This window comes from Dermochelys coriacea, chromosome 7 (genome assembly GCF_009764565.3).
Source record: "Dermochelys coriacea isolate rDerCor1 chromosome 7, rDerCor1.pri.v4, whole genome shotgun sequence".
Classification (NCBI taxonomy): domain Eukaryota; kingdom Metazoa; phylum Chordata; order Testudines; family Dermochelyidae; genus Dermochelys; species Dermochelys coriacea.
The window spans coordinates 35,657,623-35,682,645 of NC_050074.1; the positions used below are offsets into that span (position 1 = coordinate 35,657,623).

The 25,023-nt window shown below is 45.1% G+C and overlaps 1 protein-coding gene across 18 annotated transcripts in view; it reads right to left on the minus strand.

Moving 5' to 3' along the window:
* FBLN2 (fibulin 2) overlaps window positions 1-25,023 on the minus strand; it is a 190,130-nt gene that overhangs the window by 43,410 nt on the left and 121,697 nt on the right. For all 18 annotated transcript variants that reach the window (XM_038411559.2, XM_043518106.1, XM_043518112.1 and 15 more), the window contains 2 exons: window positions 20,007-20,136; window positions 7,901-8,087 (listed from right to left, as the gene is read on the minus strand). In XM_038411559.2, the coding sequence (XP_038267487.1) occupies window positions 7,901-8,087; window positions 20,007-20,136 (317 nt within the window). The remainder of the gene's footprint in view (window positions 1-7,900; window positions 8,088-20,006; window positions 20,137-25,023) is intronic.

Here is a 25,023-nt window from a genome sequence, read left to right on the forward strand (position 1 = left end):
GCGGTAGCCACCCATCAAGTATTGTTCCTTTGAGCCCAGGCAATTGAATTAAAAACCTAGGTAGTTGGGAAGAGCTGGACTTAACTAAACTGGCCACAAGATAACCTCTAAACCCACAAATATGCACACAGTATTCATAAGAATACTATCAATAATTCCCTATTCTTCACAGTCATCTATCCATATATCTACTAATAATTTTAAGAAGAAACAAATATTGAGAGATGATTAGAGTAATCAGAGAAGTTCCTATTCAAGGCATTACTTCTGCAGGCATGCCCTGTATGTATAGTATGAATATGACCCACACAATTTAAAAAAATCATGTTATTGTAGTATGCTGAGCATGGGTCAGAGTATTTCTTTGGGATTAATATGCATCTGTGATCAAGGGCCTTTAGCCACATTTAGGGTCATCTCCTCTGCTCAGCCACTTATCAAATCCTCCAGAAATGTCCTGTGCCTTGATTATATTGCTTGATTTGTCCAGAGATCTCTCTCTATAAAGCTGGAAAGCTCCCGTTTGCTACCCCTGGAGAGATCATGATCTAAACCTTAGCAAACCTGCAGTGGTGTTCCCTTTTGGATCACATAAGTTTCAGTAACTTATTCTGTGGTTTCACAAAAATAAAATTCAGAAAACCTAGAGATTCTAATGCATGTTTGTGTGTGCTCAGATATTTAATGTTGCATTCCATATCATTTCAGTACTAAGAAACACTATTGAATATGAAACAAACATCTTGTTTTGTTCCTAGCACCTTATGTTTTAAAATCACTTAATTCCAACTCTTTGATAACTCTTGAGGTTTTGTTTGTTTGTTTGTTTTTAAATAAAAGCTGTCATCTATGGGGTATTGTAATAAGAAGCATTAGTGATTATACTGAATCCTTAGCAACAGAAAAGAAATGCAAGAATGATGCCTAATGGCAACACCATTCATAGTTTTTTTTCATAAAAAATCCTCAGCCTACAAAGTTTAACAATAAGACAATTCCCTTATTTCACTAAAGCAGGGATGCTTCAAGCCAATCAGAAAGGGGGAAAAATGTGCTTGCTTCAGATATGCCTAGTGTATCTACAGTAGGTGAGCAATCAGTGCTCTCTTATCCTTTTTCCTATTCTTTCCTCTTTGTCGCTTACAAACTGCTTTGGCTGGATCAAGTGCCTGAGAGTGAACAGCAAGAGCAAAGGGTCATGCATCTATTCATGTGCGGAGCCAGAGTTTTAAAAAAGGGCCCTGCTAAGAAGCAAGAGCAGAAGAGAATTTTTCTGAAATCCTGCAGATAGTTTGAACAGATAACCCTAATACATCAAAACTACTATTTTTCCAGGTGTGTCCCTTTAAAGGGGAACTGTTTATGAGTGTTCTGTTTCTGGAAGATATTTTAATTTATTACACAGACAAAATATTTACCTAGCAGATGTTTTCTTTCACCAGGCCACTTCCACTTATTGACTGGAAGTGCCTCTCTTTCTAATAGAAGTAGAGTATAACGTTACTAAGGACTTAAAGTGGTTTTGTTGTATTTCTGTATGAGTTTTGGTTTGGTACTTAGAAAAAGAGTTTCTTTTCAATAGGTCTGTTTCTTTACCAAGTATTTGTTTAAGCCAGTTCCACTAAAATACATTACTATGCTTCCTGTTATGTAAAAGTTAATTAAATGTCAGAAAAATTGAATGCCACGTTAATTATTTTATGCATTTTAAAAGAGTAATTTAGGAAAGATTAAAGTAAAATACAGTAATTCTTCAGTTGGACTTGTCAGACCCAAATTAAGACCTTAGAGGAGAGGAAGAAGGACAGAGCTTGAGCAGACTGAGGGTGGAAGCATTATGCCTACCAAGTACACGTGCAGACATAACGGATCTAGGAGTGATAGGGCAGCATGCTCACTAGTACCCCATCTACCCCCTCTGAAAAGATGTAACCTGTTATCCCAATGCAGCTCTCCAGGACCCTGATTCAACAAACCATCCCTATTTAGCATAGCACTTCAGCGGATCCTTAACTTTCACCATTCTTAAATCCCATTAACATCAACAGGACTTAAATTTAAGTATGTGCTTAAGTGCTGTGCTGAACTGGGGCACAGATGCTGTCCAGTGCCTGGCAGGGGCTGGACAGGGACAATAGCCATGCCTCCAAACATCTGGCTCTCGGTATTTTGCCCTGCCAATAGCAAGCCCTTGCCAAATCCACATCCATATGCTTAGGGACAAAGCTGGGAAGGGAAAGCTCCTTGCTCCCTCCCCTCAGCCACACAGTGACCTCTGCAGGGGCAACTGTGAATTACACTATAGTAAAAGTGATTTCCTCCACACCCCCCCACCCCATGAATTTTATTGTAACAAGCCAAACCAACATGTAACTATTTAAAACTGGACTAGTTACAGCAGAGAGGCCTCAAAGAGTAAAGTTTTCCCCCCCTCATAGCTAGAGGTGCCAAGTCTTGTCAATTCTACTCTACACAAGGTTGACAGAAGTTGGCATCACACTAGGGTGACCAGATGACCCATTTTTAAAGGGACAGTCCCGTATTTAAGCCCTCCTGCAGGTGTCCCGATTTTTCTTAAAAAATGGGCAAATTGTCCCATATTTTTTTTTCTCCCCCACCAGTACTGGTGGGTCCTGCTGCTGGCCGGATCCCCACTCACCAGCCACCCACCCACCCACCATTGGTGAGCGTGGGGGTCCAGTAACCAACAATGAGAGTGGGTGTGCAAGCCTGGTGGCGGGGCAAGGCTGCAGCGTGGGGGGCTGGCCGCTCTCTCTGCTGGTCCGTCAGTGTAGTCCCCACTGCGTGCCAGCTCTCAGCCAGCAGGGTCTCGCCCTTGTCCCATTTCTGGCCGGCACTGGCTGTGCTCTGTGGTGGCTGGTGAGTGTGGGTGCCAGGCAGTGGCTGGTTATGCATCACCTCTGCTGCCCACCCATTGGCCCTTTACATGCTCTCCCTCTCGCTGTCCTCTCGCTGCTTCACCCCCCAGCCCTGCTGCTCATCCATAACTACCCCCCTCCCTCCAACCAGTGGGGCGTTTCCCACTCCCAGCACTGTGCAGAGAACCAGCACCTGGTCAGAATACTCAGCTCTCCAACAGCCTGGCCGGCAGGCTCCTTCCTTCCCAAACTGCTTCTGGCAGGGCTGGCACTCCAGGAAAGCCCAAAATCCTCTGGCCCCAAGCGCTGGCCAGGAGGAGCCAAACCCTGCATGTGCCAAAGCCCCGTACAGCATTGGCACAGAGAAGCCTCTCCGCCCCTCAGCTAAGCTCTGGAGTCAGGGCCGGCTCTAGGATTTTTGCTGCTCCAAGCAAAAAAATTTTGGGCCGCCCCCGCTTTTTTTTTTTCGTGCCCCCCCGACCCTGGCTCTGCCCCAACCCCGCCGCTTCCCAACCCCTTCCCCAAATCCCTGGCCTTGCCTCCTCCCCCGTGCATGCCGCATCCCCCCCGCATTGCTTCCTGCGGCTCCTCTCCCCGCAATCCCCCCAGCTTTCCCCTGCTCCCCGAACACACCGTTGCTCCGCTTCTCCCCCCTCCCTCTCAGGTGACGGAGAGGCAGCGTGTTCAGGGGAGCAGGTGGAGCGGAGGTGAGCGAGGGTGGGGGGAGCGCAGGAAGTAATGCCCCCCTCCCCCGATAGAGGAACTGCTCCCTGTCCCAGCTCACCTCCACTGCCTCCTCCCAAGCGCGTTGCTGCTCCGCTTCTCCCCCCCCCCGGCTTGCCACGCGAAACAGCTGCGAAACGGCGGCGCGCTCAGGGGACCAGGTGGAGGCGGGGCGGAGGCAAGCTGGGGCTGTGGCACATTTCTAGGGGCAGCATGGCTGGCGCCGGAATGCTGCCCCTAGAAATGTGCCACCCCAGGCACCTGCTTGTTTTGCTAGTGCCTAGAGCCGGCCCTGTCTGGAGTGGCAGGGGGGAGAAGCAATTTCTAGCCTGTTCGTGCCCCAACCCAGTGGCTCCACAACATCCCCTCAGGCAGGAGCTTAGCTTCCTCTTCACTCACTCCCCTCTCTACCCGGGTCCTACCCCCAAGGGGCATGGGGCTGCTCCGTCCCCAGGCACCCTCTGCTGCTGAGCCACCTCTCTGGCTGGGCTTGCTGAAGCTCCTGCAGTCAGATTCCCTGGGCCTTGGTGCACAATGCATCCTTAGGACTTAACCCCTTCCTGCTTGCACTGTAGCAGAGGGGAGGGGGGACAGGAGGTGACTGGGTTATGTCAGTGGCCAGCAGCAGCCTGGAGGAGGTGTTAGCTGCCTTCTGACACTGCGGGCAGGAAGGGAAGGGAGCTGCTTCAAGCCATGGTGGGGTGGGGGGAAAGGGGGAAATGAGCTCTGCAAAGACACAGGCCAGGTCATCCCTTCCCCCCCCTCCTCCCCTGTGGCTAGAAGCAGCTCCTGACCTGTCGTTCCCACAGAGTGCCGAAAGGCTGCTGCTGGCCACATTCTAGTGTGAACCCTGGCAGAAATCTGGGGAGTGGGGGCATGTGAACATGCATGCCCCTCCCTCCATGTGTTGCCTCAGGAAGACCCGGTAACAGGAGAGGCAGGTCTGTCCCAGGGGCCCAGCCAGGCATGAAGGGCGGAGAGCACCAGGCAGGGAGGGTTGGGTCGGGTCAGCTGATCACCTTCCCATGCGAGAGAGATGTAGGGGAGTGTGTGTGTCACTGCTCCCTGTGTGAGCCCTAAAGCTTTGAAGATAAGAAGGTAAATAAAAAGAATCCAATTCTGCAATACTTCTTTTCAACAGGGGCTCAGTCAACTTTATGTTAATTTGAACGTTTGTACTAAATCTACTCTGAAATCAGAACTATGATTAGATTGATTACCATTGAACTTGCTTGAATATGAATAATTTTACCTGGTGTCCCGTATTCAGCATAGGGAAATATGGTCACCCTACATCACACGATCCTGAGAACTCAAAGTGAAGATGCGGGGTTTACAAGTAACAGGGGACTTTTTGTCAGGTAAAGAGTTTCAGATACAGAACAAACCAAAGCTTCATCCTTCTACCAACTGTCTATTGCTTGCAAGAGCCACAGCTTTTAAAAGAGATGGGCTGTTAATTAGATCTGTGCAAAATTCAAAAGTGTTCATTTGGAGAAACTTATTTGTGCACAAAAGTTTGTTATATTTGTTTTGCCCAGTCCTGCTGTAGGGGATGACTATTGCCATATAAAAAACCTAATTTTCTTTGCGGTTTAAGATTTGAAGCTCTCTTCACTTGAAGGGACCCCTTCTTGTTCAAATATGCCCATACCCAGCCAAATTTCACTCCAAAAGATGAGTTCACCAGAATGACTTTTCCTCCTCAAAAACAGCTCAGTTTGAGTACCAAGTAAAATGCAAAAAATACCAAAGCACAAACTTAGAAAACTAGTACAAATATTTTGCACATCTCTATTAGCAAGATAAAGCTAGCAATACCTTACTACCACCTCAAGGGAAAATAGCTGATCTGATTAGACAGCATGGCACAGGTAAGGGCCAAGATCTTTAGCTGCTATAAATTAGTGTCGCTCCATTGATCCTAAAAGAGGATCTGGCCAAAACTCAAATACTTTAAAAATATGCAATGGATTTTTGCAACTTTTCACATGCTGTAACTATCTGAAGAATCAAACTATTGTTGCATCAGTGTGACTGTTCTGGGCATTCTTAACAAAATATGAAATGATTATTAAAGACATTGGTACACATAGTTCCTTTTTCACTCTACTTCTGATATGCTGTTCAGCAAAAAAAGATTCTTTAGGCGAGACTTTTGGAGATTTTTTGGGTTGGAATTTCCAGAAGCTTCAAAAACTTTCACATGAAAACACTGAGAATATCAGGGTCACATTTTATACCATCTTATTTTTTAAATGCCCATGAACATCTTTAGCCTTCCTTTAAAAAAAAAAAAAGCTCAGTGTATTTTTTTTTTTTAACATACTATATGCTAAAACTCTGGAAAAAAATCGAGTGGAGAAATAACCCCTGTCCTTTGCCCCAGGTGAAAATGCACACAAATGTTGTCATTTCCCCCAGAAATCTTTAAAACATTAGGTCTTTAAAAGCTTTCCACTCTTTAAAAAGAAAATACATAAATATATAAAAGCTTCTGTGTTCTAGATTTCTGTTTCTTATTGAAGTTCCACAGCTTTTGAATGTCAGAAATGGGTGTGTAACAGCACTAGCTGCACTACCTAGTCCCTACACTGGTTTAAAACAGAACCATTCCACGTACAAATTGGGAGAAGAGAATGGGCAAGGATTTGAATCTAGCATGCTAGATGGCTATCCAGAGGGACAATTATTTGTTAGTTATGTGTAACAGGTGCTTGGTACATCATGCTGGAGAAAGTATAATCTAGTGGTTAGAGAAAGGGACAACAAGTCTGGACTCTACCATTTTATTCCCTGGTTCCACAACTTTCTCACTATGTGACTTTAGGTAAATTCACTTAACTGCTTGGTGTCAGTATATTCATTTTCAAAATGGATATAACACTATTTGCACACCTTGCAAAGACACTAAGGAGCTGCATTAATGTTTGTAAAAAATCTTGAGTCCCTGACTGACAAGTGTTGTTGTATTTAATGCAAAACAAGGATAGGCCAATATGTGTCAGTTTTGGTTCATCTGCAGTTTGCAAACCTTATTCAAGAGGTTCTGTTTGTACCATATGTCAGGGGCCAGATTGTTTGGAGCAAACTCAGGGCTTGGCCACACGGAGACTCTAGGGTATAGTCTACAGTGCACAAACCTGCTGCACACTAAGTCACTGTGTTGACCTTGCTACTGTGCACTAAATGTCCTGTAGTGTGCTTTGACCTACTGCAGTCAAAGTGCACTACGGAGCTTGCAGTATGTGGAAGCAGAGTCCAAAAGGCCAATTAGAATGTGGTCTATGAGGTGCAACCCCTATAAAAAAGCACCCACCCCACCTTTACCTTTTCAGTCTTCCATGGGAATGACCCACTGACTTTCAGCCAGCCTATTCCAGCACCAGTGACTCTGGGGAGCACTAGAGGCAGTTCCACCAATCTCCTTTGGTATTTTGGTATGGCTGCCAGCCTCCAATTTTAAAAGGATCTTTTGAGGGCTCAGAACTGCCCATCTGCCTATGGCAAAAAGGCAGGAAACAGATTGCCCTGCTGCTGCCATTACATTTACTGAGCCTGAGAGACAGGAACTCCCAGCCTCTTCAACACCATTTGGTAGGGAGCTACTTGCTTCCACTGAAGGTGGACTCAAGGGAGAGGATGGGGAGGAAATGTCGCTAGTGATGCCCCAAGTCTGCATTTTGAAAAGGAAAATGCTTTTTCAGTAAAACTATTCAGCACACCCTGTAGAAACTACTTGGCTTTAAATCAGTGTTGTGACAAGCAACAAGGAAACAAGAGGACTGAGAGCTTGGTTAAGGCTTTGTGGACATGGAGAGTTACTCTTGATGAACTCTGTGTAGATGCTCTTATTACAGAATAAGAGTGCCTTACTCCAGATTTGCCTAATACAATGGAGTTACTCTGCTTTAAATTCATACCCTACCTCATTCCAGATTAACTTTCACGTGTAGACAAGCCCTAAGCGTTAGTAAATATTTCCTGTGCACAGAAAGGAACAGTCAGTCCTATTTGGCTCAGTGAAAGCATTGGGGGTAACCATTCTGGACAATCTAGGAGGTTGCATCATCCAACCTGGCGGCTAATGAAATACCAGCAGATAGGTGGGCACCCCAAGTTTAGAGGCATCTAAAATTTCTGACCCAATTCAGTCCATCTCTGGGCCAAAGGAAGCGCTTTATTTTGGACTGAAAGTGAAACCAATTGTACTTCCACAGTATCACCTTTTTTTTTGGTTTTGAATGAAGAAACTGCTCATTTGTACAACTGCCTGTAATTAAAACCAGGGAACCTACTTCTCTCAGGTGTCACTGTTGGCAGAGGTTCGGGATGCCTTTTTATTTCTGGAGGAATAAGATGATCTTCTCCTTCACAGCAGGACAGCATCACGTGGTTGCAGGGATAGCCGAGATTTGGGTTGGACTCACAGGTTTGCCCCTCACTTTTTACCCTCAGTCCCAGAGTGCAGCAATCACAACATTGCTGTAAAGAAAGGAGACAATTAGCAACCTAGTTTTTTTGTGCCCTGTGTTATATATAAATAGAGGTGGGCCCAAGCCCCAGAATTGAGTCAATCTGAACTTCCCCCAGGAGCAAGGATGTCTGAATCAATGGTTAGGATTTAGCCAATTACAGAAATGGGATCCTCACTCCCTGCTTATTTGGCCTGTCTAGTACAAAGAGGGCAATTGAAGTTAGATGGATATTGAAGTCTAGCTGCAAAGTGGACTTCAATTACTGTTCACATGGAAGCAGAAGGCAAATGCTGTAGGAACAGTTGCTCACAACCGTTGCATACATTAGTCATTGTTTTGGATATATGTTAATATACCATAGACTAGATGTGGAAAATGTGTAGGTTCTTTAAGATAATCTCAAATGAACATACAGAACCTTAACAAGCAACCAGTTACTGTCTAATAAATTGTCAGATATCTTTTTATAAGTACCATGCTTCATAGAGCAAGTTACCGTTTCATTGGTCTCACATTAGATTTGTCTTTATGTTGGATTTTTGACAAAACTGCAGTAGCAATAGTAAATGAAATAGTGCTCCTTTGACAGCTTGGGCTAACTAAATACATTGGAGGGAAAATGACTGAATGCATATTGTAATCTGCACTTTGTGCAATACTTTAGCCTTCAATCGCTAAATATAATACCATTTCACAAACACCCAAATGAAGTGAATTTATCATTATCACATAATTAATATTTCTGTCAACGTACTACCCAGTTTTTTGCAATGAATCCTACACACTAGCCTACACAAGAAGTTAGCCAGCTCTTAATAAGGGCTAAAATAGCCAGTCTGAGATGAGGTTAGAACAGCACTGCTAATATAAGCAACTTTTTCTTTCACAATAAGGTTGTTAATTTATCGTAGGAGGTGATGGTAGTTACCCCCATGGCATTCAACTTATGATCTCTTTGCAAAACCCTAAACTTCACTGCGACACACTAAGCACTATACTTACCAGGTCCACAAATGTAGGAGACTACTGAGGGCTAGATTGTCCCTGGCCCTTATATTGGTTTATAGTAGAGAAAGAGGGTATAGGACGCTGTCCTCCTTTAGCACTCTGTATAAGCACCAGGAATGCTCAGATGAACAGAGACTGCTCCCTCCAGACACCTATAGTCCAGCAAATGGACTCTGGCTTTTGTATTCCTGGACTCCCCTGAACACGAGCCCACATAGCTGACAGCTGCAGAGATGGGGTTAGGAAAGAGACCAGAATGCATTGCTAAGAATTGCACCCGTCCTCCCGTTCCATGGATCACTTAAAAGGGATAACACAGATTGTGGGCTTTCCCTGCACACTGGGGAGATGGGGGAGGATTCGTTCTTTCCTGGGGCACATCCCTCCTGTAGTTTCCCTTAGGGTGGGGTGATTTACTGACTTTTACTCAGGGCTATATGCAATTTCCACAATCAGGCCATAAAAGTGCATGAGACAAACACAGAATCCTATACATGTTTAAGAATCCTTTCTGAGCATCTCTCATGTTTCAGCATAATTAGCAGCTAATCAAGCAAGGAAGTGGAGTAACTCTCCCTGCTACACAGACCATAGGGAGATCACATGTAAATGAAGATGCCCACCATAATGTGAATATTAAATAGCTGACCTGACACCTTAATAAGTACATTTAGATGCCCACATTCATAGTGAATGGTTATAAAATGCTTGACAGCACTGAGAATCTCCCTTCCTCTAGATAAATGATGAGAGTCAATATGTCCAGTTCTCATTTATACCTCTGCAACCCCACTGAGACAGCCCATATGAACTAAGACCAGTGAATTTAGTGTAGTTCAGCTGCAGACAGCAATCAATGGCATGAAACAGAAGCCACATTTAAACTGGCACCAGCTGACAATGTCAGCAGAAATCCCAAAAACTAAATGAGGTGAAAACTGAACTAAGCTCTCTCTTCCAGAGCTGGTTGCACAAAACCAGTCTCCTATCAAAGGCTGGTTTCCTCCCAGCGTCATGCTGTGCCCATTCACACATTATCCCTGTCAAACTTGGATTTTTCACCAGCACTGCTCCAACTATGGACAGGGCTGTAACAGAGAATCTGGGCTTTTAGGACTTCCTCCAAAAGACCCACAAAAGGCACTACATGGAACTCAGTTTTTCTGCCTCTGAAGAATGAAGGGCTGAGTCGTCTCTGTGAAGATTCAAACCTGCAGTTTCAGGGAGCCTACATATTTCATACCTGATGTTCAGGCCACAAAACTATTCCCCCTCCTTGCTCACTCTACTCCCTCGACTTCTCAGCCTTTGCTCTAGCACACCACATGTCCTAATGTGGCTTACACTACTATTTGTAAGAGCTTCAGAAATGTAATAGATGATCAAACACTGTACACAGCTGCACATTTAACAGCCACAGAGAAAAATCCAAAAAAAGACAGATTGGGCCACCTTTTCTAAAGCAAAGTCTGTTCAAACTGGGTTTTTTTGGGTAGGCACCAATCTATAATTGCAGGCCCTACTCCTGCCATGGACAAACTAGCCTTTGGTACTAAAGCTGCTTGAAGGTTTTGTCAAAACGTTGCTTCCCATCAAAAATGGCTTTTCAACTAAAATGGCTTTTTATTTTGTTAGCAATGTTCTACGTTTTGTTTAAAACAAACAAAACCATTATTAATGACTTTGAATGGCTACTGTGAATGATGATGAATAGTCATGGGGCCAGGGAGAGGGAGTGGAAGTGACTCTACTGCCAGGTAGGCCATACACCTAGGATATGGGAGACCCAAGTCCAAATCTCTGCTCCTATGACTGATTACTTATAAATAGTAGAACCGCTTCAACAGTAGTGACTGAGACAGTCCCATACCAGAATAGCCCATAGCCCAGTGGCAATGTGGGAGACCCAAGTTCAAATCCCTTCTCTATATTAGGCGGGGTCTTCCACATCAGAAGTGAATTCCCTACCCACTGAAGTTGCTGCCTCTCCCCAGGACCGTTCAGTAAATCTAGTCCTCATTTGCTTTCTTCATAGCTGCCAAAATCAACATGAAAAATTTTGAGTCTGGCCGAAACAAAGCATTTTGATTTTTTGTTTGGCTGAAACTATTTGGCAAACTTGGTATAAATTTACAAATACACCTCTGCCCCGATATAATGCGGTCCTCAGAAGCCAAAAAAGCTTACTGTCTTATAGGTGAGACTGTGGCATATTGGGGTAGGGAGATGAACCGCTCCCCACCCCAGCTCACCTCCGCTCTGCCTCCGCCTCCTCCCCTGAGCATGCCGCCACTGCTCTGCTTCTCCCCCCTTCCTTCCTTCCTTTCAGGCTTGCCACACCAATCAGCCTTTGGCGCGGGAAGCCTAGAAGGAAGGGAGGGAGGCGGAGGGAGAAGCAGAGCGGCTTGCTCAGGGGAGGAGGCGGAGCAGAGGTGAGCTGGGGCGGGGAGCTGTTCCTCTGTGCCCCCCCCGCCCACCCCAGCTCACCTCCACCTCCTCCCACGAGCGCACTGCAGCTTCGCTTCTCCCCCTCCCAGGCTCACAGCACCAATCAGCTGATTGTGGTGCGCTCATGGAAGGAGGCGGAGCGGAGGTGAGCTGTGACGGCGGGGCTGCAGTAAGTAAGGGGGCGGGTGGGTGCACAGAGGAACTGCTTGTGGTAACACGAATTCAGATATAACGAGGTAAAGCTGCCCCGCTCCCCGGAGTGCTGCTTTACCGCGTTATAATCGTGCCGCAGCACATCAGGGTAGAGGTGTAGTTTTGGCTCAACAGAAACTGCATTTGTTGGCAAATAACTATTTGCTGAAAAAAAGTCACCCAGCTCTATTCATCACTTCACATTCTGCTCCTCTCCAGAAATGCAGTGTCTTGAAATATTGGTTAATTGGGTTAGATTGTAAGATTTTTTGAATATTTTTTTATATTCCCTGTAAAGTCTTTACACTTAGAACACTAAAAAAGCCATGGCCATAACGGGGAGAAAAAAAAAAAAGATACAACTACAGTAACTCCTCACTTAAAGTCCTCCCGGTTAACGTTGTTTCGTTGCTGATCAATTAGGGAACACGCTCGTTTAAAAGTTGCACAATGCTCCCTTATAATGTTGTTGGCAGCTGCCTGCTTTGTCCGCTGCTTGCAGGAAGAGCAGTCCGTTGCAGCTAGCTGGTAGGGGCTTGGAACCAGGGTGCACTGGCAGCCTCCCATCAGCTCCCCGTTTCCCTAAGTTCCCTGTGCAGCAGCTGCTCAGCAGGCTACCAATTGCTGGCAGTTCAGCTGTCCCTCCTGCACTGCCATGTGCTGCTCCTGCCCTCTGCCTTGGAGCTGCTCCCAGGAGCTGCCTGCTTGCTGTGGGGGGGGCGCACGGGGGGGGGGGAAGGAGGCTAATGTCAACGTGTCCCCCTCTCCCCGCTCCTGCCTCCTGCTTACCCCTTCTCCATATAGAGTAGGGTGTGGATACAACAGGACTCAGGATGGAGAGAGCTTGCTGGCCCTAGCTGCTATCTCAACGTGCTGATATACTTAAAAAGGCAGTGTACTTAGAGTGTGGTCAACATACTTAAAGGGGCAATGTGCAACTCTCTCTCGCCCACACACAGGGTGTGTATGTCTGTCTGCCATGCTGTCTCCCCTCCCTCCATTCGTGCTGCCTTGTAGAGTATGAGGCTACATTAATAACAGGTTTCAGAGTAGCAGCCGTGTTAGTCTGTATTCGCAAAAAGAAAAGGAGTACTTGTGGCACCTTAGAGACTAACAAATTTATTAGAGCATAAGCTTTCGTGAGCTACAGCTCACTTCATCGGATGCATCTGAAGTGAGCTGTAGCTCACAAAAGCTTATGCTCTAATAAATTTGTTAGTCTCTAAGGTGCCACAAGTACTCCTTTTCTTTTTACATTAATAACAATGTGTTAACCTTTGAGGGCACAGCCAAATGCTAGTGCATCATTTAGCAGTAAGGCATCCTCTGGGAAATAGCCCACCCTCTGACTTCACCACCTCAACCAAGCTTCACAATCATCATTACTGTGTACAATATTAAATTGTTTAAAACTTATACTCTGTGTGTGTGTGTGTGTGTGTGTGTGTGTGTGTGTGTGTGAGTGTGTGAGAGAGAGAGAGAGAGAGAGAGAGAGAGAGAAATTTCCCTAGAACCTAACCCCCCCCCATTTACATTAATTCTTATGGGGAAATTGGATTAGTTTAACTTCGTTTTGCTTACAATGTTAAGAGAGGTTTCAGAGTAGCAGCCGTGTTAGTCTGTATCCGCAAAAAGAAAAGGAATACTTGTGGCACCATAGAGACTAACCAATTTATTTGAGCATAAGCTTTTGTGAGCTACAGCTCACTTCACCGGATGCATTCAATGGAAAATACAGTGGGGAGATTTATATACACAGAGAACATGAAACAATGGGTGTTACCATACACACTGTAAAGAGAGTGATCAGGTAAGATTACCAGCAGAAGAGCGGGGGGGAAGGGGGAACCTTTTGTAGTGATAATCAAGGTGGGCCATTTCCAGCAGTTGACAAGAATATCTGAGGAACAGTGGTGGTGGTGGGGGGGGGCAGGGAATAAACATGGGGAAATAGTTTTACTTTGTGTAATGACCCCATCCACTCCCAGTCTTTATTCAAGCCTAAGTTAATTGTATCCACTTTGCAAATTAATTCCAATTCAGCAGTCTCTTGTTGGGGTCTGTTTTTGAAGTTTTTTTGTTGAAGAATTGCCACTTTTAGGTCTCTAATCGAGTGACCGGCGAGATTGAAGTGTTCTCCGACTGGTTTTTGAACGTTATAATTCTTGATGTCTGATTTGTGTCCATTTATTCTTTTACATAGAGACCGTCCAGTTTGACCAATGTACATGGCAGAGGGGCATTGCTGGCACATGATGGCATATATCACACTGGTAGATGTGTAGGTGAACGAGCCTCTGATAGCGTGGCTGATGTGATTAGGCCCTATGATGGTGTCCCCTGAATAGATATGTGGACACAGTTGGAAACGGGCTTTGTTGCAAGGATAGAGGAGTTACTGTATATAGTTTTCCCATTAGCATTTTCTATGACACCACCAATGAATGGAGAAATGTTTGATTATAATACTGTTGAAACATCTTTCTTAATTTTCAAGAGATGTGATTCACTATTACTATTATTGATTTTTCTTTCTCGTAGAAGCCATTATATTCTAGGAGCTGTGCAGACAGAATAGAAAGGCAAAGCCCCTGCCTTGAAGAGAGTAAAGTTTAAAATCACTTCATTTGAATGAAAACATTACATTAACATCTGCATAGCATGGATTCACGGAGCTGAGGTTTGCAAGTTTTACTACAACTAAGGGTATTCTACACTATGAAATTAGGTTGATATTACAGAAGTCGATTTTTAGAAATCAATTTTATACTGTTGATTGCATACATCCACACTAAGCGCATTAAGTCGGCAGAGTGCGTCCTCACTACCATGGCTAGCATTGATTTACGGAGCGGTGAACTGTGGGTAGCTATCCCACAGTTCCCGCAGTCTCCGCCGCCCATTGGAATTCTGGGTTAAGCTCCCAGTGCCTGATGGAGCAAAAACATTGTTGCGGGTGGTTTTGGGTACATGTCATCAGTCTCCCCTCCCTCTGTGAAAGCAACGGCAGATGGTAGTTTTGTGTCTTTTTTCTGTGTAGACGCCATATTGCTTTCAGCAGACGGTGCAGTAGGACTACTAACTGTCGTCATCCACTGCAACTCTGCTCTGCTGCTATTGTCTCAATAGCGAATATCTCCATGTTGTCTGTCATGGGCTCCCGGGTATGTGTGTTCTTCCTCGGGAAATGTGCGCGGTGCTAACCATCATTCTCCATCACTTCCGCTGCAACTCTGCTCTCCTGCAGACGCCATACCACGGCAAGCCTGGAGCCCGCTCAGATCACCGCAGCAGTTATGAGCATTGTAAACACCTCGTGCATTATCCTGCAGTATGTGCAGAACCAAAACCTGCAAAAGCAGCCAAGGAGGCGACGGAAGCGCACTGACGAGAGTGATGAGGACATGGACACAGACTTCTCTCAAAGTACGGGCCCTGGCAATTTGCACATCCTGGTGGCAATGGGGCAGGCTCATGCTATGGAACGCTGATTCTGGGCCTGGGAAATAAGCACAGACTGGTGGGATCGTATAGTGTTGCAGGTCTGGGATGATTCCCAGTGGCTGCGAAACTTTCGCATGCGTAAGGGCACTTTCACTGAACTTTGTGACTTGCTTTTCCTTGCCATGAAGTGCAAGAATACCAAGATGAGAGCAGCCTTCACAGTTCACAAGAAGTGGCAATAGCCCTGTGGAAGCTTGCAACGCCAGAAAGCTACCGGTCAGTCGGGAATCAATTTGGAGTGGGCAAATCTACTGTGGGGGCTGCTGTGATCCAAGTAGCCAACACAATCACTGAGCTGCTGCTATCAAGGGTAGTGACTCTGGGAAATGTGCAGGTCATAGTGAATGGCTTTGCTGCAATGGGATTTCCTAACTGTGGTGATAGACGGAACACATATCCCTATCTTGGCACTGGACCACCTTGGCAACCAGTATGTAAACCGCAAGGGGTACTTTTCAATAGTGCTGCAAGCACTGGTGGATCACAAGGGATGTTTCACCAACATCAACGTGGGATGGCCGGGAAAGGTACAGGACGCTCGCATCTTCAGGAACTCTGGTCTGTATGAACAGCTGCAGCAAGGGACCTACTTCCCAGACCAGAAAAGTACCGTTGGGGATGTTGAAATGCCTATAGTTATCCTTGGGGACCCAACTTTCCCCTCAATGCCATGGCTCACGAAGCCATACACAGGCACCTTGGACAGTAGTCAGGAGCTGTTCAACTATAGGCTCAGCAAGTGCAGAATGGCGGCAGAATGTTCATTTGGACATTTAAAAGCATGCTGGCTTAGTTTACTGACTTGATTAGACCTCAGCAAAACCAATATTCCCATTGTTATTGCTGCTTGCTGTGTGCTCCGCAATATCTGTGAGAATAAGGGGGAGATGTTCATGGCGCGGTGGGAGGTTGAGGCAAATAGCCTGGCCACTGAGTACGCGCAGCCAGACACCAGGGCAATTAGAAGAGCACAGCAGGGCACCCTGCGCATCAGAAAAGCTTTGAAAACCAGTTTCATGACTGGCCAGGCTATGGTGTGACAGTCCTGTTTATTTCTCCTTGATGAAAACCCACCCCCTTGGTTCACTCTACTTCCCTGTAAGCCAACCGCCCTCCCCCTTTCAATCGCCGCTTGCAGAAGCAATAAAGTCATTGTTGTTTCAAAATCATGCATTCTTTATTAATTCATCACACACACATGGGGGATAACTGCCAAGGTAGCCTGGGAGGGGTGGGGGAGGAGGGAAGCACCGGGTGGGATGGTGGATGAGCGGAGGAGGGAAGGACAAGGCCACACTACACTTCTAAACTTATTGAATGCCAGCCTTCTGTTGCTTGGACAAGTCCTCTGGGGTGGAGTGGTTGGGTGCCTGGAGGCTCCCCCCCGCATTCTTGGGCATCTGGGTGAGGAGGCTATGGAACCTGGGGAGGAGGGAGGGTGGTTACACAGGGGCTGCATGGGCAGTCTGTGCTCCTGCTGCCTTTCCTGCAGCTTCACCAGATGCCAGAGCATATCAGTTTGATCCCCCAGTAGCCTCAGCATTGCATCCTGCCTCCTTTCATCATGCTGCCGCCACCTCTCCTCTTGCTCCCGCAACCTCTCATCTTGTTCATCCCTCCTATCCTCGCATTCATTTTCTGCTTTCCTGGACTCTGCCATTGTTGCCTCCACGCATTCTACGGAGCTCTTTCAGTGCGCTAGCCTCTGGGACGGAGATGATGGGGGAAATGTTGAAACATTTGAAGCTGCGGGAGGAAAAAAGGGAGAGTAGTGTTTAAAAAGACACATTCTAGAGAACAATGGGTAGACTCTTTCACAGTGAACCAAGCTGTTAACATTACATAGCACATGCACTTTTGGTACAAGGTCGCATTTTGCCTCTTATATTGAGGGCCTGCAGGTTTGGTGTGAGAGATCACACACACAGGGCCGGGCAACAGAATTCGGCTTGCAGGCAGCCATGGTAAGCCACAGTCTTTCGGCTTCTTCATTCCCACATGTTATGAAGGTTGGTTTCAAACAGCAGTGCCCTCCTTTCCCATACCATGCACCCACTGGGTTGGCAATTTAAAAGGAGGGGCTACGGTTTTCGGGTTAACATGCAGCACACACCCAACTACCCCCCCCCATTCTCTGGGATGATCGCTTCACCCCTCCTCCCACCACGTGATTAGTATCAGGAAAGATTCCTGCCACCCAAACGCGAACAGCTCAGTGTGAATGCCCCCCACTCCCCGCTCCCGTGTGGTTAAAAGCAGGGATTATTTCTTTTCAGCCACAGGCAAAAAGCCCAGCAGGAACGGCCACCTCTGAATGTCCCTGGAGGATTTCAGCTCCATCCCCAGGCACTAACAGACTTTTCCAGTAGCTGTACTGGCCGCGAATGCATCCCAAGTCTTCATGGCAAATTAATCATTAAACAAGCTTGCTTTTAAACCATGTATTATGTTTACAAAGGTACACTCACCAGAGGTGCCTTCTCCGGCTTCATGGTCCGGGAACCCGCCTTGGGAGGAGTATTGGCTCCAGGATGATAAACAGTTCCTGGCTGTTGGGGAGTACAGTTTCTCTGCTTGCCTGTTGTGTGCTATCCTCCTCATCTTCTTCGTCCCCAAAATACACATCCCTGTTGCGTGAGACCCCCCCCCCTTGCAGGTGTCCACAGACAGGGGTGAGGGTAGTAGTAGGGGCACCCCCTAGAATTGCATGCAGCTCATCATAGAAGCAGATGTCTGGGGTTCTGACCCAGAGTGGCAGTTTTCCTTTTTGGTAGGCTTGCCTGAGCTCCTTAATTTTCATGCAGCACTGCTGCATGTTCCTTTTATAGCCTCTGTCCATCATGCCCTTGGAGATTTTTTCAAATATTTTGGCATTTCATCTTTTGGAATGGAGTTCTGATAGCATGGATTTGTCTCCCCATTCAGAGATCAGATCCAGTACCTCCCATTCGGTCCATTCTGGAGCTCTTTTGTGATTCTGGGACTGCATGGTCACCTGTGCTGATGAGCTCGCTACACTGGCCAAACAGGAAATGAAATTAAAAAGTTCCCAGTGCTTTTCCTGTGTACCTGGCTAGTGCATCCGAGTTGGAAGTGCTGTCCAGAGCCGTCACAATGGAGCACTGTGGGATAGCTCCCGGAGGCCAATACTGTCGAATTGCGTCCAAACTAACCCAAATTCGACCCGGCAATGTCGATTTCAGTGCTAATCCCCTCATCGGGGAGGAGTTCAGAAATTGATTTTAAGAGCCCTTTAAGGTGACAAAAACGGCTCTGTTGTGTGAGGACGGGTGCAGGGTTAAATCGATCTAATGCTGCTAAATTCGACCTAAACTCGTAGTGTAGACCAGGGCTAAGATACAAATGATCAGCAAAATTCTCCTCTTCACTTGCATCTAAACTAGGAGTGCTCCACTGGCATGGGAATACTTTACTGGCAAAGCTGCACAGTGCACTTTGTACTGGTAGAGTGAAACCACCCCACCACAAACAAAACAAGCTATACCAGGAAAAGCACAGCTTTGCCATGTAATTGGGTGAATACAAGGGGCTTCTGCTGGCACAACTACGCTGGTCAGGGATCACACCTGACTGACATAGCCACGTTGGCAGAAGTCAACATCAAGCTGGCCTTACTCATTGAGAGTTCCTTGTGTGTGAAGCAACCACAGTACAGCAATAGTGCTCTGAACTGCATATATGACACCCCCACAGATCTAAGAGTAGCATATTTGCCTTATTTCTGAAGTAACTAAAGGCCAAAATCTACCAACAAATAGAGTTATGAAAGTTTCATTGATTTCTCTGTACGTTTCTGAGGACAGAATTTTGGCTCTAAACAAATATTATTTTGAAGACTTAATCATCCCCTAGAAATGATAAGCCTGCATACCAAATTAAACTCTTTACTACACAGTGGATGACCTTATATTTTCCTTACCAACAAATCAAGTTATTCTCAAGACTCTCGGATGCATTAGAACAGACAGAGCTAATAAGTTTCCTGCTGACACAATGGAATATTCCATTTGAGCATACAAACACCTACATAAATTCTGATAAGTGTTTAAGGAATTCTGAAACCTTCACTTCAGGCCCAAACTGGAGAAATGTGCATAACAAATAAGAGGCCAGATCCTTAGTGGGTGTAAACTGGCTTAGCTCCTTTAACTTCAATAGAGCTAAGCTAATTTAGACTGGCTGAGGTTCTGGCACATGGTTCATTACTCGAATCACCAGTTAATAGCCCTTCTTTATTTATGAGAAAAAGCCTCTATAGTAATCTAAATATTTGTTTCTTGTCAAATTTTTTGTTTAATTGGTAAATTAAACTGCTATTCAATAAAGCGTCTAAGATGACAAATTGTTCAGTAATGGGCCTTTCCAATTATACCTTTGATTAGGCTTTTCCCTATCATTTTCTAAAATCTATTACTGCGGATAAAGAAAACTGAAATAAACTTCTCCCACCTTCTTCCAAATGGAGAAAGCAATAATAATTAAAAAAAAAAAGACCCAGCAAATTTAATCTTAACAATGAGGGAAAAACAATACAAAATTACTTCATTACAAAATTTTAGAACTCTCAGGCACAATTAAGCCTGAATGCAAACTACCAAAATATTTAGCTAAGTATGATGTCCATGCCTTATCCATGCAACTTTATAAATAACTAAACTCCATGACACAAATATAAAACACCTTTAAAAAAATTGCCCAAAACTCAGTACATCTGCATCAAAATAGGACTTGCTAAAGTATCAACGGGTCTTGCCTTATAAAAAGATCCTCCACAGATATTGCTTTCATCAGGTCCACACGAATCTCCTTCCTTCGCTGCGATCATGCCAGCAACACAGCTGTTTTCTTTTAAGTATGAGACACAACACTGCTTCTGAGCAATTCTGCAAAGACGGAATAGGGTTAAGTGTTAACTGGCATTCAAAAGGTAGTGCCATCAGGTTGCAAGACTATACAGTAAGAATTTGTGTCACTGGACATAGAAATATATTCATTCCTTATATGTCATCACCTTTTTTTTAAATGTATATTATGGGTGACATCTTGTTGCCATTGAAGTCAATGGGAGTTTTGCCACTGACTTCAATGGAGCCAGGATTTCACCTGTTAAATTCTGTCTTAGGTTGGGAAAACGTGATTCATAATGAAGATTTACAATGACTTAAGGAGCTCAATCTGTTTATCTTAACAAAGAGAAGGTTTGATCCCAGTCTATAAGTACTGACATGGAGAATTGAAATTTGATAGTAGAAAGCTCTTCAATCTAGCCTGCAAAGATATAAACAAGAGCCAATGGCTAGAAGTTGAAGCTAAACAAATTCAGGCTCAAAAGAAAGTGCAAATATTTAACCTTGAGGGTAAATCATCATCAGAATGACTACTCCCATATTGTGGTGGGTTCTCCATCACTAGACGTTTTTAAATCAAGATTGTATACACACACAGACACTCTCTCTCTCTCTCTCTCTCTCTCTCTAGTTCAAACAGGAATTAATTCAGGAAAGTCCTGTGGCCTGTGTTATACAGGAGGTCAGGCTAGACGATCACAGTGGTCTCTACTGACTTTATAATCTATCAATCAGCATTCAGATAACATAATGCCAGGCACTATATAAATACTGTAGACCAATGGATTAAACCTCATTCAACATATAGCAGTGGTGGGCAACACGAGGCTCGCAGGTCGCACATGGACTATTAGGGTAATCTGCTGGCCGGCTGAGAGACAGTTTGTTTACATTGACCGTCCGAAAGCACGGCTGCCTGCAGCTCCCAGTGGCCATGGTTCGCCTTCCCAGCCAATGGGACCTGTGGGAAGTGGCAGCGAGCCCCTGCAACTTCCCACAGCGCCCATTGACCGGGACCGGCAAACCGCGGCCACTGGGAGCTGTGGGCAGCTGTGCCTGCGGACGGTCAATGTAAACGAACTGTCTCACGGTCCGCCAGCGGATTACCCCGCACATGCCGTAGTTTGCCCACCACTGACATAGTATTATACTCATGTTCTTAACCTTATGTTTTTGTGGTGGGCCCATTTTCAGGTGATAAAGGGGAAGTAGGGAAAGGATTTACTTTCTCCAGGCAGAATCCTTTATTGCTCATGACGGCCAGTTCCAGTGCCTAACACAAAGTACAAGAATTGTCCAATAGGGGGCATCCTTTTAATCTCTGGCTACCAAGTGCACCCGAAGGGCGTAAACAAGAGGTGGGCAAACTACGGGCCACGGGCCACATCTGGCCCGTGGGACCATCCTGCTCGGCCCCTGAGATCCCGGCCCGGGAGACTAGCCCCTGGCCCCTCCCCTGCTGTCCCCGCTCCGCCAGCGCTCTGGCCCGCTGGTCCTGCCTGGCAGTGCAGCGGCGTGGCTGTGAGCTCCAGCCGCTCTGAGCAGTGTGGTAAGGGAGGTGGGGAGGGGTTGGATAAGGGGCAGGGAATCCGGGGGGCAGTCAGGGGACAGGGAGTGGTTGAATGGGATGGAGGTTCGGGGTGGGGGCAGTCAAGGAATGGGGAGCAGGGGGGGTTGGATGGGGTGGGGGCCCAGGGGACAGTTAGAGGCGGGGGTGTGGATAAGGGTCGGGGCAGTCAGGGGACAGGAAGCAGGGGGGTTGGAGTCCCGGTGGGCAGTTAGGGGCAGGGATCCCAAGAGGGGGCGGTCAGGGGACAAGGAACGGGGGGGGGATTGGATGGGTTGGAGGTTCTCAGGGGGGCAGTCAGGGGCGGGAAGTGGAATTGGATGGATAGGGGGCGGGGTCCAAGCTGTTTGGGGAGGCATAGCCTTCCCTACCCGGCCCTCCTTAAAGTTTCGCAACCCTGATGCGGCCCTCGGGCCAAAAAGTTTGCCCACCCCTGGCATAAACTCAATCGTCTCCAACCCAGTCTCACAAACATGCACTGGTTGTAAGGGATGTTGCTTTTTAACAGTCATTGGCTAATAGCCAGTTAGCTATGCTTTACTGACAGCAAGTTCCAAGCCAAAAATAGTTGTCAATAAGATATGCATGATTATTACAACAAAGAAGCAAGTCTCCCTGGAAGCAAACTCCCACCCCCTTTTTTCCCCCCCGAGAAAAAATATTTCCAATTCATTTTTCCCCTGATGCTTGGAAAAAAAAATTGGAAGGAGATGTCTCATATTCTTGCGCAAACTAGCCTGTGACGGCAACTTGGCCATTGACCATTCACATTTAAAATGTCAATGGCCAACTGCACCAGGTTTAAGTTAATATTTACATGCTGGACAATGTATGAATAGTGTTATCAGTTAATCAATGGTCTGTGGTTGAATAAAGGAAGATTATCTTTTTTTTCCCTTTGAGTTTTGTTTTTCCAGTAATGTTTGCTTCTTGTTCCCATGTGAATTGCCAATGAGAAAAAACATAGTGCTTTGTTTGAAATTTTAGTGGCTAACATCCAATCATATTTGAGCATTCAATCTAATTTTTTACTACCATCATAGCACATCTGAAATTTTATTGATGGCTATTATGGCTCTTTGAAAGCATCCAAAACTGAATGAAGTAGTTTTTTGGATGTAAAGCACCTACAATCCAAAAATCATTAGCTGCTGTTAAAAGGCCGAAGTCTACATGGATTAAAGGTCCTCAGAAATATAACATTTTGCCTTGAAAAGTTCCTTTCCAATACAAAAATAGTAAAATGGTAATCCAGTGCTATAGGAAGTACAACTGGTCATTTTTATACTTGTAACTTCTTTAGGGCTGGTCTTCACTATGGGGAGATCGATGCTGCTGCAATTGACACACCAGGGGCCGATTTAGTGGGTCTAGTGAAGACCAGCTAAATCGACCACAGAGCGCTTTCCAGTTGACCCTGGTACTCCAGCTCCCCAACAAGATTACGCTAAGTTGATGGGAGAGCATCTCCTGCCAATGCAGCACAGTGAAGATACTGGCGTAAACTGACCTAAGCTATTTCGACTCCAGCTGATTAGCCCTCAACTGGAGCATTGTACCCAGTTCTGGGGGCCACACTTCAGGAAGGATGTGGACTAATTGGACAGAGTCCAGAAGAGCAACAAAAATTATTAAAGAAAACATGACCTATGACGGAAGATTGAAAAAATTTGGTTTGTTTAGTCTGGAAAAGAGAAGACTGAGAGGGGACATGATAACAGTTTTCAAGTATGTAAAAGGTTGTTACAAGGAGGAGGGAGAAAAATGTTTTTTCTTAACCTCTGAGGATAGGACAAGAAGCAATGGGCTTAAATTGTAGCAAGGGAGGTTTAAATTGGACATTAGAAAAAATTTCCTAACTGTTAGGGTGGTTAAGCACTGGAATAAATTGCCTAGGGAGGTTGTGGAATCTCCATCATTAGAGATTTTTAAGAGCAGGTTAGACAAACACCTGTCAGGAATGGTCTAGTTAATACTTAGTCCTGCCATGAGGCCGGGGACTGGACTAGATAATCTCTCAAGGTCCCTTCCATTCCTATGATTCATGTAGTTGGAGTAGCATACCTTAGATTGACTTACCCCAGTAATGAAGACAAGCCCTTAGATATTTCAAGATGGTTTAATTTTGGGTACTGTACCACTGAACCATTAGCTGAGCAGATAAAAGCTTTACCTTATGTACTCGTATTTATTTCCTATTTACAAACCCATTCTTAGATACCTAGGTAGGTGGATTGTTGGACTCTGGGGGCCTCTCTCAAAAATTCACGCTAGTATAACTACATCAATATATTAAATTGGTGCAAGCCTCCAATATAAACATGCTGCACTGACACAAAGCAGGGCTTGTGCCAGTGCAGTTCAACATGGTAACATATGTCATGGGATAAGAAAGAAGGTCCTCGGCAATCTGTAACTGGCTAAAAGATAGGAAACAAAGGGTAGGAATAAATGGACAGTTTTCACAGTGGAGAGAGGCAAATAGCAAGGTCCTCCAAGGACCTGTTCTGGGACCAGTGCTGTTCAACATATTCATAAGTGATCTGGAAAAAATTTTAATACAGTAAATTAACTCGTTTAAAATATTTAAGACATTTTAGCTAGATTTGACTTTTCTCATTGACATTATGGATATAGTATTGCATGTACCCCAATAATACCTAGGTCAAATTGGCTGCAAAGTTTGTAGATGATACAAAATTACTCAAAACAGTTAAATCCAAAGTTGACTGCAAAAAGTTACAAAGGGATCTCACAAAATTGGGTGACTGGGCAACAAAACAGATTAAATTCAATGTTGATAAGTACAAAGCAATGCACATTGAAAAACATACTCCCAACTATGCACACAAAATGATGGGTACTAAATTAGCTGTTAAAACTTAAGACAGACCTTGGAGTGATCATGGATAGTTCTCTGAAAACATCTGCTCAATGTGTAGCAGCAGTCAAAAAGCTATCAGAATGTTAGAAACCATTAGCAAAGGGATAGATATTAAGATAGAAAATATAAATAGCACTATGTAAGTCTATGGTATGCCCACACCTTGAATATTTAGTGCAGTCCTGGTTATCCCATCTCAAAAATGATACATTAGAATTGGAAAAATACCAAGAAGGGCAACAAATATGATTAAGATTATAGAACAACTTCCATATGAGGAGAGATTTAAAAAGGGACTGTTCATCTCAAAAAGAGATGATTGTGGGGATATGATAGAGGTTTATAAAATTATGAACTATTGCTGAAATCACTTTAAAGAATCCACATGGTTTTCATATTTGACACCCAAATTATTTTGTTTCTACTTCTGCCTCTTTTTCAGACTAGAAAGAGATAGGGTATGAAATGGAGT